This window comes from Electrona antarctica, assembly GCF_951216825.1.
Source record: "Electrona antarctica genome assembly, contig: scaffold_152, whole genome shotgun sequence".
Classification (NCBI taxonomy): domain Eukaryota; kingdom Metazoa; phylum Chordata; class Actinopteri; order Myctophiformes; family Myctophidae; genus Electrona; species Electrona antarctica.
The window spans coordinates 303,537-318,677 of record NW_027637958.1 but is presented as its reverse complement, the minus strand read 5'-3'; the positions used below and the strand labels follow the sequence as shown (position 1 = coordinate 318,677).

The following is a 15,141-nucleotide window of genomic DNA, read 5'->3' as shown; positions in this document are numbered from 1 at the left end:
AAAACATTAAACATTATCTGTTAAAAGTGACAAATAAATCACAGTTGACAGTATTTATGGGGGTAAAGTATTTTAAAGTTATATTACGGAAGAAAATGAACTTTTACAAAATATTCGAATTAGTTGAGATGGACCTGTATTTAGTCTTAGTTTTAGTCATCGTAGTTTATAGTTTCCATTTAGTTTCCATTTAGTTTCCATTTAGTTTCCTTCGTCAGTGAAAAAAGGCTAGTCGGCGAACACTTTTCGTCTTAGTTTTAGTCGACGGTTCACAAGGACCGGGCAGGGGGCGTGGTCTCGGAGTCCGACATCACAGAGGGCCGTTTGGGCGTGGCCTCCGCCCCCTGCCCCGCCCCCAGCCTGCGGGCGACGCCCCCCAACGCCCCGAGCAGGTCGTGGCGGAAACGCGCGCCCACGAACACGTAGAGGGCGGGGTTAACGGCGGCGTGCGTGAACGCCAGGCTCTTCAACACCTGGCCAATCACGTCCAGCCGCCGCGACACACCGCAGTCCTCCGCCATGTGATTGGTGGAATCAGACGCCTGCCACGCCTCCAACACCAGCAGGATGTTGTACGGGAGCTGGGAGAGGACAAAACTAAGTTTAATATAGTTGACTAAAACTAAATGAAAAAAACTAAAACTAAAATTAAATATAAAAACACATTCATAACATGGGAGAGGACAAAACTCACAAACATTATAGTTTGACTAAAACTATAATGTTTGTGAGTTCTGAAAGTTTGGAAAAAACCTAAAACTAAAATAAAGAGAAAAAATAAACATTTTAGCCAACTGAAAAATAATTAAGAACTTAAAGGAGCATTCAGTGATTTGGGTGATTTGGGAAACCACCCAGTCCGCCCAGGCAACAAAATGTGCACATGCACGCTCTACAGTGGGGGGAAGTGCAACAGGCCAACAGCATGTAAACCAAGGCCCGCCCCCAGTCGATCATGATTGGAGGAAGGCCCCTCTCATCCTGATTGGATGAAGGCTTTGCCACCCGCCACCAAAACTGAAACTACGTTTTTTTTACCCCAGGGGCTCACTGGGGACAGGGAGGAACTCCTTATATGGTCAGCACACTCTATAGTAGGGAGGATTATCCAGGGAAAAAAAAGTGATATTTGAATGAAGTAAAATCACTGAATATACCTTTAAAAGGAACAGAAAAACGATAACTAACTAAACTGTATTGTGTTGTTTATAAAACTAACTGAAATGATAAACAAAATGTCCTTAGTTTTAGTTTTGGTCAATTTATATATAAACTTAATCTGTAACTGAATATTCTTTTTTTATTTTAATGCTGTCTTTTCTTGAGTTTTTATTACACAATACTTACTCTGGCTCTTTTCGATCGAAAACCGTAATTTCCGGACTATAAGCCACTACTTTTTTTCCCATGCTTTGAACCCTGCGGCCTATACAACGGTGCGGCTAATCTATGGATTTTTACAGCTAACGGCCACTAGGGGCCCTTCTAAATCTATCTCTATGGCCTCTATGCGGCTTATAGTCCAGTGAGGCTTGTATATGTACACATTTGTTTTTTTCCCTAAATGTAGCTGGTGTGGCTTATATTCAGGTGCGCTTTATAGTCCGGAAATTACGGTAATAAAAACTAAACTAAAACTTGATCACAACATTAAAATCTCACCTGGGACAGGAGGAACACGACCACCACAGCCAGGATGACCCTCAGCGCCTTGTGCTTCTGGAAGCTTCCGCGAGGCGCGCGTAGCAGAGTGCGCGCGATGCCGCTGTAGCACAGCACCATCACCAGCAGGGGGAGACAGCAGCCCACGCACACCTGCATGCAAGGTTAGGAGAGACAGCTTTAGTTTAGCCTGGGCAGTGTTCCTTTTCGGGTTTATGATCCGGTCGGGAGCGGATGACATCGTTACGTCATGTTGTAGTCATTGTTTTGTAGTCATCAGGATGATATCGTTACGCCATGTTGTAGTCATTGATGACGTAACGATACCATCCTGATTGATTGATTGATTGATTGATTGAAACAGTTTGCAGAATTACAGTACATTTCAAGCACAAACTCAATACAAAGGCTGTTAACTGTGAGTGGACGACCCAATTAAGCATTACACTTGTTTCCAATAGGGTCCACCATGTTCAATTCATCAAAAACATTTAGAGACGTACAAATAGACCCTTCTATATAGACAAAGAACAGAACAGGAATTCATCATAATGGAGGTAAAAAGGGAAAAGAAACATATACAGTGAGGGAAAAAAAAGGGGTGGGCGGTGGGGGGGATTCACGTTCAGCTCCGTTCATTTGTTTGCGTTGGGTCCCCAAGTCGGCTCCGTGGCCGTACCTTGAGTTGGCTGTGTGGCCGTGACCGTCTCTTGTGTTGTCCTTGCGTTGGGTCCCCAAGTCGGCTCAGTGGCCATACCTTGAGTTGGCTGTGTGGCCGCGACCGTCTCTTGTGTTGTCCTTGCGTCCGTGTTTGAGGGATTCCGATTTTACAGGGGCCAGTTTCGAATTGCAGCCGTCCGTAGGTGCCCTTTGAGAGCGGTTTTGAAGGAGTCAAGGGATTCGCATGTCTTAATGACTGTTGGTAGGGCGTTCCACATTTTTGTGGCATAGGAGCGAAAATAATTTAGTCTCTTGTTTGTGCTGAATCTGGGTTGTACATGGTTCGTTGCACTCCCTCTGGTGTTGTGGGTGTGGACTTCGTTAACATTAAGGAAGTATCTAGACAGGTACATGGGTATCTTGGTGGTGTATCGAATCTTGTGGACCAGACCCATTGCAAGATGCTGTACTCTGTCGTCGACCCTAAGCCATTCCAGCCTGTCGAAGTGGGCAGGGGTGAGGTGGGTTCGGGGGGCGAGGTCAAGTAGGAGCCTGACCGCAGTTTGTTTTGGGAAGTCTGGAGCCTAGTTTTAAGGTCCTTTGAGGTGCTGTGGTACCAGGAGGTGCATGCATAGTCAAAGAAACCTTGTACAAGGGCTCCTGTTAAGGTCTTCAAGGTGTTTTTGTCGACCAGTGAGGAGATCCTGTAAAGGAATCTTGTTCTTTGGTTGACCTTTTTGATTACGTTGGTGGCCATTTTATCACCGGAAAGATTAGCCTCCAGGATGGAACCTAGGTAGGTAATTTCATCTTTACGTGTGATAACATTGTCACCCACTCTAACCAAGAAGCCATTTGCCTTTCTGAGATTACTAATAGAGCCAAAGAGAATGGATTCAGTTGACTGATGACTACAAAACAATGACTACAACATGAGGTAACGATACCATCCTGACGTAACGTATATGCCAACGTCACCTGTAGAGCGAGGACAGCCACCTTGGTGTGGTTGTTGTAGGTGGAGTTGTTCCAGGAGGAGTAGACCAGGCCGCAGGACGACCGCTGGGGCCCCCCGGTGGCCCCCTGGGGCCCCCCGGTGGCCCCCTGGGGGTCCTGCTGAGCGGGGGGACCGCTGGCCTGGGCGTAGATGAGGTCAGGCATCGCCAGCAGAGCGGACAGCAGCCAGACGGACACACACGCCATCTTACTGAACCGCAACCTCTGGCTCTTCAGGTTGTGAGCCTTGGTCACCTGCAGGTGGCGGTAAAGGGAGGGAAAACATTCAGCTTGACTTTACTTTAAAGTAAAAAAGAGTCATCGATACTGAGACGTTTAGTTAGAAATACTCTGTTACGACGAGGGGGAAAGCGGAATTCTAAATTCACTTGAGTAAGAGAATTTCACATTAGAAGGCTTTCTTACATTTATTTGTAGTTGTTACGTCCCCATCAGAGGTCCAGGTGTTATGTTGTGCAAAAGTGCATTATTGGCTATTTCCCCGAATATATAAGCCACCAATGGGGGTTGGGTTTTTGTGCTAATTCGCTTATTTCCATCAAAATAAGTAGTAAAGTGTGCCGATTGGGATACTATTTACATTATGAAGAGAGGATATATTAAAAAAATATATTTTGAGCGATGGAAATAAGCGAATTAGCACAACACCCCAATGCCCAATTCAATTCAATTCAATTCAATTCAATTCAATTCAATTCAATTCAATTCAATTCAATTCAATTCAATCCAATTCAATCCAATTCAATCCAATTCAATCCAATCCAATTCAATTCAATTCAATTCAATCCAATCCAATCCAATCCAATTCATTGAGGGTTTATGGTTGGGGAAATAGCCAATAATGCACTTTTGCACAAAATAACACCTGGACCTCTTTGGTGGGGACGTAACAAATACAAATAACACCTGGACCTCTTTGGTGGGGACGTAACAACTACAAATAACACCTGGACCTCTTTGGTGGGGACGTAACAACACCTGGACCTCTTTGGTGGGGACGTAACAACTACAAGTAACACCTGGACCTCTTTGGTGGGGACGTAACAACTACAAATAACACCTGGACCTCTTTGGTGGGGACGTAACAACTACAAATAACACCTGGACCTCTTTGGTGGGGACGTAACAACTACAAATAACACCTGGACCTCTTTGGTGGGGACGTAACAACACCTGGACCTCTTTGGTGGGGACGTAACAACTACAAATAACACCTGGACCTCTTTGGTGGGGACGTAACAACTACAAATAACACCTGGACCTCTTTGGTGGGGACGTAACAACTACAAATAAAGGTAAGAAAGCCTTTTAGTTGGAATTCTCCTTTAAAACAAGTACCAAAAGAAAGATGTCCCATTTCGAGTTTTCAAATGATCTACAAGCCTTTGGATCTAAAGCCTGTGGATCGGCTATTTTCAAATGGCCGAAATGTATATAGTCTATGGCTGAAGGGGTTCATATATATAGTCTATGGCTGTAGGGGTTAATGTATATAGTCTATGGCTGAAGGGGTTAATGTATATAGTCTATGGCTGTAGGGGTTAATGTATATAGTCTATGGCTGTAGGGGTTAATGTATATAGTCTATGGCTGTAGGGGTTAATGTATATAGTCTATGGCTGTAGGGGTTAATGTATATAGTCTATGGCTGTAGGGGTTAATGTATATAGTCTATGGCTGTAGGGGTTCATATATATAGTCTATGGCTGTAGGGGTTAATGTATATAGTCTATGGCTGTAGGGGTTAATGTATATAGTCTATGGCTGTAGGGGTTAATGTATATAGTCTATGGCTGTAGGGGTTAATGTATATAGTCTATGGCTGTAGGGGTTAATGTATATAGTCTATGGCTGTAGGGGTTAATGTATATAGTCTATGGCTGTAGGGGTTAATGTATATAGTCTATGGCTGTAGGGTTAATGTATATAGTCTATGGCTGTAGGGGTTAATGTATATAGTCTATGGCTGTAGGGGTTCATATATATAGTCTATGGCTGTAGGGGTTAATGTATATAGTCTATGGCTGTAGGGGTTAATGTATATAGTCTATGGCTGTAGGGGTTAATGTATATAGTCTATGGCTGTAGGGGTTAATGTATATAGTCTATGGCTGTAGGGGTTAATGTATATAGTCTATGGCTGTAGGGGTTAATGTATATAGTCTATGGCTGTAGGGGTTAATGTATATAGTCTATGGCTGTAGGGTTAATGTATATAGTCTATGGCTGAAGGGGTTAATGTATATAGTCTATGGCTGTAGGGGTTAATGTATATAGTCTATGGCTGTAGGGGTTAATGTAGTCTATGGCTGTAGGGGTTAATGTATATAGTCTATGGCTGTAGGGGTTAATGTATATAGTCTATGGCTGTAGGGTTAATGTATATAGTCTATGGCTGTAGGGGTTAATGTATATAGTCTATGGCTGTAGGGGTTAATGTATATAGTCTATGGCTGTAGGGGTTAATGTATATAGTCTATGGCTGTAGGGGTTAATGTATATAGTCTATGGCTGTAGGGGTTAATGTATATAGTCTATGGCTGTAGGGTTAATGTATATAGTCTATGGCTGTAGGGTTAATGTATATAGTCTATGGCTGTAGGGGTTAATGTATATAGTCTATGGCTGTAGGGGTTAATGTATATAGTCTATGGCTGTAGGGGTTAATGTATATAGTCTATGGCTGTAGGGGTTAATGTATATAGTCTATGGCTGTAGGGGTTAATGTATATAGTCTATGGCTGTAGGGGTTAATGTATATAGTCTATGGCTGTAGGGGTTAATGTATATAGTCTATGGCTGTAGGGGTTAATGTATATAGTCTATGGCTGTAGGGGTTAATGTATATAGTCTATGGCTGTAGGGGTTAATGTATATAGTCTATGGCTGTAGGCCCTACAGCCATAGACTATATACATTAACCCCTACAGCCATAGACTATATACATTAACCCTACAGTGTAGGGTTAATGTATATAGTCTATGGCTGTAGGGGTTAATGTATATAGTCTATGGCTGTAGGGGTTAATGTATATAGTCTATGGCTGTAGGGTTAATGTATATAGTCTATGGCTGTAGGGGTTAATGTATATAGTCTATGGCTGTAGGGGTTAATGTATATAGTCTATGGCTGTAGGGGTTAATGTATATAGTCTATGGCTGTAGGGGTTAATGTATATAGTCTATGGCTGTAGGGGTTAATGTATATAGTCTATGGCTGTAGGGTTAATGTATATAGTCTATGGCTGTAGGGGTTAATGTATATAGTCTATGGCTGTAGGGGTTAATGTATATAGTCTATGGCTGTAGGGTTAATGTATATAGTCTATGGCTGTAGGGGTTAATGTATATAGTCTATGGCTGTAGGGGTTAATGTATATAGTCTATGGCTGTAGGGGTTAATGTATATAGTCTATGGCTGTAGGGTTAATGTATATAGTCTATGGCTGTAGGGGTTAATGTATATAGTCTATGGCTGTAGGGGTTAATGTATATAGTCTATGGCTGTAGGGGTTAATGTATATAGTCTATGGCTGTAGGGGTTAATGTATATAGTCTATGGCTGTAAGGGTTAATGTATATAGTCTATGGCTGTAGGGGTTAATGTATATAGTCTATGGCTGTAAGGGTTAATGTAGTCTATGGCTGTAGGGGTTAATGTATATAGTCTATGGCTGTAGGGGTTAATGTATATAGTCTATGGCTGTAGGGGTTAATGTATATAGTCTATGGCTGTAAGGGTTAATGTAGTCTATGGCTGTAGGGTTAATGTATATAGTCTATGGCTGTAGGGGTTAATGTATATAGTCTATGGCTGTAGGGTTAATGTATATAGTCTATGGCTGTAGGGGTTAATGTAGTCTATGGCTGTAGGGGTTAATGTATATAGTCTATGGCTGTAAGGGTTAATGTAGTCTATGGCTGTAGGGGTTAATGTATATAGTCTATGGCTGTAGGGGTTAATGTATATAGTCTATGGCTGTAGGGGTTAATGTATATAGTCTATGGCTGTAGGGTTAATGTATATAGTCTATGGCTGTAGGGGTTAATGTAGTCTATGGCTGTAGGGGTTAATGTATATAGTCTATGGCTGTAGGGGTTAATGTATATAGTCTATGGCTGTAGGGGTTAATGTATATAGTCTATGGCTGTAGGGGTTAATGTATATAGTCTATGGCTGTAGGGGTTAATGTATATAGTCTATGGCTGTAGGGGTTAATGTATATAGTCTATGGCTGTAGGGGTTAATATATATAGTCTATGGCTGTAGGGGTTAATGTATATAGTCTATGGCTGTAGGGTTAATGTATATAGTCTATGGCTGTAGGGGTTAATGTATATAGTCTATGGCTGTAGGGGTTAATGTATATAGTCTATGGCTGTAGGGGTTAATGTATATAGTCTATGGCTGTAGGGGTTAATGTATATAGTCTATGGCTGTAGGGGTTAATGTATATAGTCTATGGCTGTAGGGTTAATGTATATAGTCTATGGCTGTAGGGGTTAATGTATATAGTCTATGGCTGTAAGGGTTAATGTATATAGTCTATGGCTGTAGGGGTTAATGTATATAGTCTATGGCTGTAAGGGTTAATGTAGTCTATGGCTGTAGGGGTTAATGTATATAGTCTATGGCCCTCATTTATCAATCGAGTGGAAATTCTGCCCCAAATTCGAGTGTAGGATTCGTAGTACACCCACGTCGGGTCGGCATTTACAAAGTGATCGCAGACAGCTGTTCCTTCCTAATTTCATTCCTAGCAGTGATAAATGTGACGGCTGAAATCAATCTGGCACGCCCTATAAAATCTAGCCGCGCCCTCGGTTTTGCGACATGAACAACTGCAATACGACCTGGAAACCATGGTTACAGGGGGAAAAAAGTTTCTGCTGCCCCCTCCCATACACACACACACACACACACACACACACACACACACACAGACGCACGCACGCACACGCAACTTGTTGTATCTTAAATAAATAAACCTGCATGAATTAAATAAAGCTGTAGGACTACCCTGTCTGTTTCTCCTCTCGCTCCGCTTCCCTTGCTGCACGCCTCACCCCCCGCACGCACGCACGCACGCACATATCGCAATTTGCAAGCAACTGTCACTGTGTTGTTAGTTGTATATTAAATTATTAAAGTCTTTATTCATTTAATATACAACAAGATATATTAGTGAACGAAAACCTGAACCTGTGAACCATGAATTATATAACAAATAGGCGCGCACGCGCTGCTGTTTTGCAAGGTGCATCTCCTGTCCTGTCTGTCTCTCTCTATCACTGTGGTCCGTCCGTGACACCGTGACCAATTGACCATGCACGTCCGACAGTCTATTTAAATTGCCTCGCTGTCAACTGTCAATTATATGAATATTGCAGCCAAAACCGTATAGCCTCATGTGGCACTGGACAGTGGTGTTGGTATGGTGGGCTGCAGGCTGGCTTAGGCTATACTATCTCCGATGCGTTCCCACTTGCGCTGGCACGGCACATTTGGCATTCGAGCGACGCGTCGGGTTTATTAAACGAGGAAGAGATTGCACATACTGTAACTCCAGAAAGACATCGGCCTGCTGTAGATTCGGCTACAGTAGGCTACCCAAGTAGGGACTCTCCGCAGCTTCAGCGCTGCACTATACTCTCCATGGAAATATTTCAGCACAGACAGCCCAAATCCTCGCATGTATGCGCTCATCATGCAAAACACTGTTTAAATGGCTTACGCATCTAACTTGCAACATTGTTTTTAAATGCGCGATTTTAATTGCTTGCTTGTAAAGTTGGAAATCTCCTACTAATTTCATATGACACAAAGACACATCGTTGATGTATTCCTTTACTTTTTTTTTCTTTTTTACATTTAGCCCATATACATACAGTTTTATATAAACATTTTAGGAGTGAATACATATGTTTCGATGCCTGTGACAGCCTCAGCTGGTCAAACAATGCTGCTCCGCTGTTCTACGACAGAAAAACAGGTGAGGACAAAGCGTACGACAGCTCCCGACCAGACGTGGTTTTTGTCTTGGCTCAAGTTCAAAATCAAACGTTGGCGCAATTCGTAAATGCCGAAAATTGCGGTAATTTCGGCGTACACCCATATTTTGGCGTACGCACGGTTGATAAATGAGGGCCTATGGCTGTAGGGGTTAATGTATATAGTCTATGGCTGTAGGGGTTAATGTATATAGTCTATGGCTGTAGGGGTTAATGTATATAGTCTATGGCTGTAGGGTTAATGTATATAGTCTATGGCTGTAGGGGTTAATGTATATAGTCTATGGCTGTAGGGGTTAATGTATATAGTCTATGGCTGTAGGGTTAATGTATATAGTCTATGGCTGTAGGGGTTAATGTATATAGTCTATGGCTGTAGGGTTAATGTATATAGTCTATGGCTGTAGGGGTTAATGTATATAGTCTATGGCTGTAGGGGTTAATGGTATATAGTCTATGGCTGTAGGGGTTAATGTATATAGTCTATGGCTGTAGGGGTTAATGTATATAGTCTATGGCTGTAGGGGTTAATGTATATAGTCTATGGCTGTAGGGGTTAATGTATATAGTCTATGGCTGTAGGGTTAATGTATATAGTCTATGGCTGTAGGGGTTAATGTATATAGTCTATGGCTGTAGGGGTTAATGTATATAGTCTATGGCTGTAGGGGTTAATGTATATAGTCTATGGCTGTAGGGGTTAATGTATATAGTCTATGGGCTGTAGGGGTTAATGTATATAGTCTATGGCTGTAGGGGTTAATGTATATAGTCTATGGCTGTAGGGGTTAATGTATATAGTCTATGGCTGTAGGGTTAATGTATATAGTCTATGGCTGTAGGGGTTAATGTATATAGTCTATGGCTGTAGGGGTTAATGTATATAGTCTATGGCTGTAGGGGTTAATGTATATAGTCTATGGCTGTAGGGGTTAATGTATATAGTCTATGGCTGTAGGGGTTAATGTATATAGTCTATGGCTGTAGGGTTAATGTATATAGTCTATGGCTGTAGGGGTTAATGTATATAGTCTATGGCTGTAGGGGTTAATGTATATAGTCTATGGCTGTAGGGGTTAATGTATATAGTCTATGGCTGTAGGGGTTAATGTATATAGTCTATGGCTGTAGGGGTTAATGTATATAGTCTATGGCTGTAGGGGTTAATGTATATAGTCTATGGCTGTAGGGGTTAATGTATATAGTCTATGGCTGTAGGGGTTAATGTATATAGTCTATGGCTGTAGGGGTTAATGGTATAGTAGTCTATGGCTGTAGGGTTAATGTATATAGTCTATGGCTGTAGGGGTTATGGCTGAAGGGGTTAATGTATATAGTCTATGGCTGTAGGGGTTAATGTATATAGTCTATGGCTGTAGGGGTTAATGTATATAGTCTATGGCTGTAGGGGTTAATGTATATAGTCTATGGCTGTAGGGGTTAATGTATATAGTCTATGGCTGTAGGGTTAATGTATATAGTCTATGGCTGTAGGGGTTAATGTATATAGTCTATGGCTGTAGGGGTTAATGTATATAGTCTATGGCTGTAGGGTTAATGTATATAGTCTATGGCTGTAGGGGTTAATGTATATAGTCTATGGCTGTAGGGTTAATGTATATAGTCTATGGCTGTAGGGGTTAATGTATATAGTCTATGGCTGTAGGGGTTAATGTACGTTTTGTAATAATAATAAAAAGTATAGTGGAGTGAAAGAAAAATAAATCACACCAGTGTGAAGTGAGGGGCGCTCTTATGATCCTACATCATCGCACACAGACAGACAGACAGACAGACAGACAGACCTGTACGATGGCCACGTAGCGGTCGAGGCTGATGCAGGTGAGCAGGAGCATGCTGGAGAACAGGTTCACCTTGTAGAGCGCTGCCACCCCCTGGTGGCCATAAATATATACATCTCCTTTAAAAACAAATATGCCTTAATACATTATAATTCCCCTCTAAAATATAAAATGTGTAACACCTTAAGATTGTATTTATTTCATAAATTGATAATCTTTCACTCAATATAGGGAGAACTCCTGGCGCAGGTTGATGATGTCATTTGTCCATGTGTGGTTTTTATTTCGACGTCAGGCCTAAATGGGTAATAAGTTGTTTTTATTAACATATGAACCCAGAGAAATTAAATCTGGCCACAGAAGATCACAGGATCTACTGAATGTGAAGGAGGCCTACTGGGGGGAAGCCACACTGTGTGTCATAGGCTCAATATGTCACTTTGACACATTCAGTAGATCCCGTGATCTTTTGTGGCCAGGTGTCATTTCTTGGGGTCTAGTAGGACTGTAGAAAATAATTTAAAAAAATCGATTTTGTGGTAACACTTTATAATAAAGCATTTATAAACATTTATAAGCAGTGAGTAATAATCATGAACAGACTGTTGACATCCGTAAATGTTTACCTAAACATGTATAACTATGTGAATAGTTTACTACTTACTAATACCTTACTAATACCTTACTACATTGGGGCGGCTGTGGCTCAGGCGGTAGAGCAGGTCGTCCAATGATCCCTGGGTCGGCGGTTCGAATCCCGGCTCCTCCTCCTGTCCACATGTGGAAGTGTCCTTGGGCAAGACACTGAACCCCACTGCCTCCAGTGAGTCGGTCGGTGTGACCTCGCCATTGGTGTGTGAATGTGGGAAGTGAGGACGCTGGCGTCGACTGTTCGCCGCTTCACCTCCCAATGTATGAATGAATGAACCTTCACCTCCCAATGTATGAATGAATGAACCTTCACCTCCCAATGTATGAATGAATGAACCTTCACCTCCCAATGTATGAATGAATGAACCTTCACCTCCCAATGTATGAATGAATGAACCTTCACCTCCCAATGTATGAATGAATGAACCTTCACCTCCCAATGTATGAATGAATGAACCTTCACCTCCCAATGTATGAATGAATGAACCATTGTAAAGCACTTTGAGCACTTGGAAAAGTGCTATAAAATGCAATTCAATTACTAATACCTTACTAATAACGTATGAATTATGTTTAAACATAGTTATAAATGTCAACATTTATGGATGTCAACAATGATTGTTCATGATTATTACTCATCTACAAACTGCTTATAAATGTTTATAAATGCTTTATAACAGGTCGTTAGTGTTACCCACTCATCTTTTACAATCGTCCTAAAACATGAACCTTGGTTGAAAAAAACTAAAGTTGTCCTTTTTAAGAGCGTCTGCTAAATGCCTACATCGTAAACTGTAGACCACTCCCACCTTGCAGAGTGGCGTGCCGTAGCGCCACCCTGTGGCCGAGGCATTGTAAACTCACCTTGCAGAGTGGCGTGCCGTAGCGCCACCCTGTGGCCGAGGCATTGTAAACTCACCTTGCAGAGTGGCGTGCCGTAGCGCCACCCTGTGGCCGAGGCATTGTAAACTCACCTTGCAGAGTGGCGTGCCGTAGCGCCACCCTGTGGCCGAGGCATTGTAAACTCACCTTGCAGAGTGGCGTGCCGTAGCGCCACCCTGTGGCCGAGGCATTGTAAACTCACCTTGCAGAGTGGCGTGCCGTAGCGCCACCCTGTGGCCGAGGCGTCAGCGGCCCAGAAGGGCAGCGAGGTCAGGAACATGAGGTCAGCCAGTGCCAGGTTCACCAGGTACACGTGGGTCACCACAGTCCTCTGGGCCCGCCCCCTCGGGCGGGGCCAGAGGGCCCGCCCCCTCCTCAGCCGCGGGCCGTACAGCCAGACCACGGCGGCGTTGCCCAGCGTGCCCAGCGCCACGATGCTCCAGAACAGAGGCGGCTCGTAGCGGCCTCGGAACGCGCGCACCCAGCTCTTATCGCACGGCACGCCGCTGCCGCTCAGCAGAGACTCGTAGTCCGCTGAGTAGTCACCGGAACCCTGTACGATAATAAAAACACTATGTAGAACCCTGTACGATAATATATACACACTGTAGAACCCTGTACGATAATAAATACACACTGTAGAACCCTGTACGATAATAAATACACACTGTAGAACCCTGTACGATAATAAATAAATACACACTGTAGACCCCTGTACGATAATAAATAAATACACACTGTAGAACCCTGTACGATAATAAATAAATACCCTGTACGATAATAAATACACACTGTAGAACCCTGTACGATAATAAATAAATACACACTGTAGAACCCTGTACGATAATAAATAAATACACACTGTAGAACCCTGTACGATAATAAATAAATACACACTGTAGAACCCTGTACGATAATAAATACACACTGTAGAACCCTGTACGATAATAAATACACTATGTAGAACCCTGTACGATAATAAAAACACTATGTAGAACCCTGTACGATAATATATACACACTGTAGAACCCTGTACGATAATAAAAACACTATGTAGAACCCTGTACGATAATATATACACACTGTAGAACCCTGTACGATAATAAATACACACTGTAGAACCCTGTACGATAATATATACACACTGTAGAACCCTGTACGATAATAAATACACACTGTAGAACCCTGTACGATAATAAATAAATACACACTGTAGAACCCTGTACGATAATAAATAAATACACACTGTAGAACCCTGTACGATAATAAATAAATACACACTGTAGAACCCTGTACGATAATAAATACACACTGTAGAACCCTGTACGATAATAAATACACACTGTAGAACCCTGTACGATAATAAATAAATACACACTGTAGAACCCTGTACGATAATATATACACACTGTAGAACCCTGTACGATAATATATACACACTGTAGAACCCTGTACGATAATAAATACACACTGTAGAACCCTGTACGATAATAAATACACACTGTAGAACCCTGTACGATAATAAATACACACTGTAGAACCCTGTACGATAATAAATAAATACACACTGTAGAACCCTGTACGATAATAAATACACACTGTAGAACCCTGTACGATAATAAATACACACTGTAGAACCCTGTACGATAATAAATACACACTGTAGAACCCTGTACGATAATAAATACACACTGTAGACCCCTGTACGATAATAAATACACTGTAGAACCCTGTACGATAATAAATACACACTGTAGAACCCTGTACGATAATAAATACACACTGTAGAACCCTGTACGATAATAAATAAATACACACTGTAGAACCCTGTACGATAATAAATAAATACACACTGTAGAACCCTGTACGATAATAAATAAATACACACTGTAGAACCCTGTACGATAATAAATACACACTGTAGAACCCTGTACGATAATAAATAAATACACACTGTAGAACCCTGTACGATAATAAATACACACTGTAGAACCCTGTACGATAATAAATACACACTGTAGAACCCTGTACGATAATAAATACACACTGTAGAACCCTGTACGATAATAAATAAATACACACTGTAGAACCCTGTACGATAATAAATAAATACACACTGTAGAACCCTGTACGATAATAAATAAATACACACTGTAGAACCCTGTACGATAATAAATACACACTGTAGAACCCTGTACGATAATAAATAAATACACACTGTAGAACCCTGTACGATAATAAATAAATACACACTGTAGAACCCTGTACGATAATAAATACACACTGTAGACCCCTGTACGATAATAAATACACACTGTAGACCCCTGTACGATAATAAATACACACTGTAGAACCCTGTACGATAATAAATACACACTGTAGACCCCTGTACGATAATATATAAATACACACTGTAGACCCCTGTACGATAATATATAAATACACACTGTAGACCC

General features: G+C 41.7%; 1 protein-coding gene across 1 annotated transcript in view; it reads right to left on the bottom strand.

The window, feature by feature from the left end:
• Positions 1–269: 269 nt before the first annotated feature.
• Positions 270–15,141, bottom strand: part of LOC306918513 (C-C chemokine receptor type 9-like) — a gene marked incomplete at both ends in the record, with an annotated part of 18,686 nt that continues 3,814 nt past the window's right edge. The window contains 5 exons of the mRNA XM_079531414.1: positions 270–581; positions 1,663–1,815; positions 3,301–3,573; positions 11,156–11,245; positions 12,888–13,238. Coding sequence (XP_079387540.1) covers positions 270–581; positions 1,663–1,815; positions 3,301–3,573; positions 11,156–11,245; positions 12,888–13,238 — 1,179 coding nt within the window. The remainder of the gene's footprint in view (positions 582–1,662; positions 1,816–3,300; positions 3,574–11,155; positions 11,246–12,887; positions 13,239–15,141) is intronic.